This window comes from Adiantum capillus-veneris, chromosome 17, assembly GCF_014529385.1.
Source record: "Adiantum capillus-veneris isolate H3 chromosome 17, ASM1452938v2, whole genome shotgun sequence".
Classification (NCBI taxonomy): Eukaryota; Viridiplantae; Streptophyta; class Polypodiopsida; order Polypodiales; family Pteridaceae; genus Adiantum; species Adiantum capillus-veneris.
The window spans coordinates 69,280,825-69,284,614 of record NC_140947.1 but is presented as its reverse complement, the minus strand read 5'-3'; the positions used below and the strand labels follow the sequence as shown (position 1 = coordinate 69,284,614).

Here is a 3,790-nt window from a genome sequence, read left to right as displayed (position 1 = left end):
AGAGCGTCGAGTGGTGAATGATGGGAGGTAAGGTTAGAGACGGGTAGCTACATGGCTTCCTTCATCAAAATGGGACCCAATTTGAGCCCTCGACCCCACGAGTCAACGTGTGCTATATAGTGCTAGCTACGAGAAGGAGGTCATGTAGCTCTTACTGCTGTGCTCTCCAACAACAAAACTTGGGTTGTGGTTGTGGTGGTGTGTTACGGAGGAAGTGTCAGATGAGAGTAAAAATGACCAGACGGCGAAAGAAGAAGAGAAAGGTGGGGAGAGGGAGAGAGAGAGAGAGAGAGAGAGGGGATGAAGGCAGAGGGGTGAGGAGGGAGGTGGGGGGTAGAAAAAGGCGCATGCGGAATCAAGGGAATCTTAAGCAGTAATACATTTTTTTTAAAGTCTTCCCAATAGTCTGCACAATCTTCAATCTCGAAAAAAAAATAATTCTTTTGAAACATCTTAAGTGCGTAAGTGAAGGGTGAGTTTAGGAAATGAAAAGACACATGAAGGTGGAAAGTCAAAAGATTTTTTATGTCCATATAAAGAGGTGGTCCACTTCACATTGGTACATTTGTATTTGTCTTCTCCTTTATTTTTCCTTTAGTGTTTTCTTCTCTTTGAAATGTCATTGCACTATATCACTATGCAAGGTAATGATTTTTTTTTTGATGTGACATAATAAACAATTATATTTTTAAATATGATAAAAAATATTAAACTACAAAATTTTTAACCCACTTTATTGTTTTCTACGAGGTCTTCATGTTGTATACGAAACATTTTGATTGCAATAATAACAATGGACCAATACATAATAAAAAATAATATTTCTAAACATGATAAAAAACATTAAACTACAAAATTTTGATCCACTTTATTGTTTTCTACGAGGTCTTGTGTTGTACATGAAACATTTTGATTTCAATACATAACAATGGACCAATACATAATAAAAAATAATATTTTTAATTATGATTAAAAACATTAAACTACAAAAATACTGAGCCACTTTATTGTTTTTAGCGATGTCTACATGCTGTATATGAAACATTTTGATTGCAATATACCAAAGATAGCACACGGACGATAAGGGCAAGCTCTCTCTCTCTCTCTCTCTCTCTCTCTCTCCAATTCCTATAATCTTGTTCTCTCTCCCCCCCCCCCAATAAGCAACAAATATGTCAGATAGAATTGGAGGTATTAATCTACCTAATATTGTCATCTTTGTATGTGCTCCTATGCACTATACAACGCAGCTAAGAGCCGAGTCGCGCCAGGGCTAGTAGGGACTACCAGGGGTAATACAAACCTAGTCGCACCTGCAACATTGGAAGGAGAGAATATCGTTGAAAAGGGTAGAGAGCTGTGAAAGCTTCATTGGCCACGCAAGAGAGAATGGCGCTGCTGCCATCTCGGCTAGAAAAATAGCTTAATCCTGTTGAAAACGAAGGGGTTAAGGGAAAGCTAGCAGGGTTTCGAGAAAACAAGAAACATCCCGTTTTTGGAATTCCTTCCCCTTGCTATCCCTGGGCGCGATCCAGCTCTAAGTTTCACCAATTCACACATTAACCACTATCGCTACTATTTACGCGTCAAGACTCAAGACTTCCGTTCAGGAAAACTCTCTCTGGAACACGTCTCGAGCTCAAAACTTGTCCTGCCTCTCTCTCCCTCTCTCTCCCTCTGTCCATTTCAAACGTGCTCTCGCGAGCTCTCTCGAATCTGTTAGGGCTTTAGGGGGGGTTTTACCGGTCAGCGTGCTGCGGCAGCCATGGTGGGTGGATTTCCAACTGCAGGCCGGTTGCGCGAGCTGGTATCTAAGTATGGCAAGGTGGCAGTTGCGGTCCACATGTCTGTCTCAACTATCTCCATTTCAGGCTTTTACGTGGCCATCAAGAACAATATGGACGTGGAGAGCGCTCTGCAAAGGTTTGGGCTCTTGGGCAAAGACGTAGAAGAAGCCCTGCACAGAGAAGAACAGGTTCCAGCTCACTCACCGAACGGTGAAGAGGACCGACCCCACAGTGATAGTGATCATGCCTGGGGTCATTCTGCTTCTGAGCACGATGGTACAAGCAAGGACAGCAACAGCCAAAAGGAGAAGGCTCTCATGAGTAGTGGCAGTGTGCTTGTCCTCGCTGTCCTTTGCAACAAGGCTTTACTTCCTCTTCGTGTACCCCTTACTGTTGCCCTCACGCCGCCGATTGCACGCTTTCTAGCCCGAAGGAAACTCTACAACACCGGGCACTGATTGACTGATAAGCATTTGCTGCACCCTCTTCCGTGGTGTCCATCACTGGTATCATCTCACAACGCTGAACGACCTTATAAACTGAACTCGTATCCGAGGTCGAATGCTTTTGTTTGTGCATATACACAACCCAATTACATGTTTTAACCCTCTGTCTCATCTTGCACTTGTATTTTTCTGAGAGAATGGGGACATTGCCTGAATGTACTAAACTCTTGAAGTTGCATATGTGAAAGGGTTCTTTTTTGCTGTCGACAATACCACAAACGGTTTTGTAGAGAGTGAGATTCTTTACAGCTCAAGTTGTCGAAAAAAGCTGGAATGCAAAAATTTTGGCTGTGGTTTTCACATTGTTAGACAAAAGCAAGGGGAGAGAAGAAGAGGGATCAGGTTATGAAGGCAAGAAAAGCTGAGTTGTGTTTTTTGTGAAGACAGATCTCTTAGTTTTTTTTAAAGGGAAAAAACTTGGTTTGAGTTTTGGTTCTGCTAGAGAGTTCTGTATTTTGTGTGAGAAGTGAGATGAGGGTTTATCATCTGGAAAATATTGTGATGGACTTTTTTTTGATGTTCAGTTTGGGTCATCTCTTCATTTTATCTAGAAGGCAAAGTAGTTCTTAGCATTTGCTAGTAGCTACATTGTGTCTGCTCAATTGTGGTGAGTGATGGAGATCTTTTGCGAGTCTCTCTCAACAATTTTTAATCAGTACTCGAAGATGTTCGAAGAGGAGGGCTTAGGCATGGCGACGAACACTAGCAGAGCGAGATGGAGAGAGCTTTGAGTAATGCTAGAGCAATAATTCTAGTTGAAAATCTAACTTTATAAATCAAGGAGTCCTTAATGAGATTTGGTACAAAGGAGAGGGGTAAGGTTGCCTATGTAGGACCAAGATGACCTAGACGTGGTAAGGAATGGGAGTCCTATTTGGAATGAATTTTAAAGTTAATAAGAGTGTCTTGTTGAATTGGCATGAGGACTAAAACTAGTCTTTGCTATTCATAATCAGACAAGCCAATCAAAAATGCATATACAAGGCAAAAGTGTGTGTGTAAATACAAAATGTAGCGTAAGGGCTCCTTGGGTGATGGCCTAAATCTATAAACACCTCATCTTAGAGTGTGATGGTTGGTATGGCGAACTCAAGCACGTCAAAAAAGATAATTTGAAGTTGGTCAAGTAAGAAGCTTGGTCAAACTACCAAGATTGCCTTTGGAAGGACATCTTTGTTTTTGCAACCAGACTACGAGAAACTTATGAAAACCATTGTGGAAGTCTTGGCAAAGCTTTTACGAGTGTATCAACGTCGTTATTGGAGAAGATCCAATATAGTAAGTATACTTGAAGTTTGCTGTCATTGCTCTTTATTTGTGATTACATTAATTCTTTTCTCTCATACTTGGGATAAGTTTCTCCGTGCCTTTATTTACCTATTTTGGGTTGCTATGGGAATAATGGACAAAGAAAGTGACCTTATGAAACCTTTCTGTACGCTAAGAACAAACGGTGAACCACAATAGCAGACACTTCAACTTGGAGATTGGAGAGAG

The 3,790-nt window shown here is 41.3% G+C and overlaps 1 protein-coding gene across 1 annotated transcript; it reads left to right on the top strand.

Moving 5' to 3' along the window:
* Positions 1-1,644: 1,644 nt before the first annotated feature.
* Positions 1,645-2,497, top strand: LOC147437444 (transmembrane protein, putative (DUF1279)). The gene has a single exon (XM_086485945.1). The coding sequence runs from the start codon at positions 1,766-1,768 to the stop codon at positions 2,243-2,245; it is 480 nt and encodes a 159-aa protein (XP_086342071.1). The 5' UTR covers positions 1,645-1,765; the 3' UTR covers positions 2,246-2,497.
* The last annotated feature ends 1,293 nt before the right edge of the window (positions 2,498-3,790 follow it).

Bases quoted from the DNA above. Each gene is read 5' to 3' on its own strand.
- LOC147437444 (XM_086485945.1), top strand. From the start codon at position 1,766: ATGGTGGGTGGATTTCCAACTGCAGGCCGGTTGCGCGAGCTGGTATCT.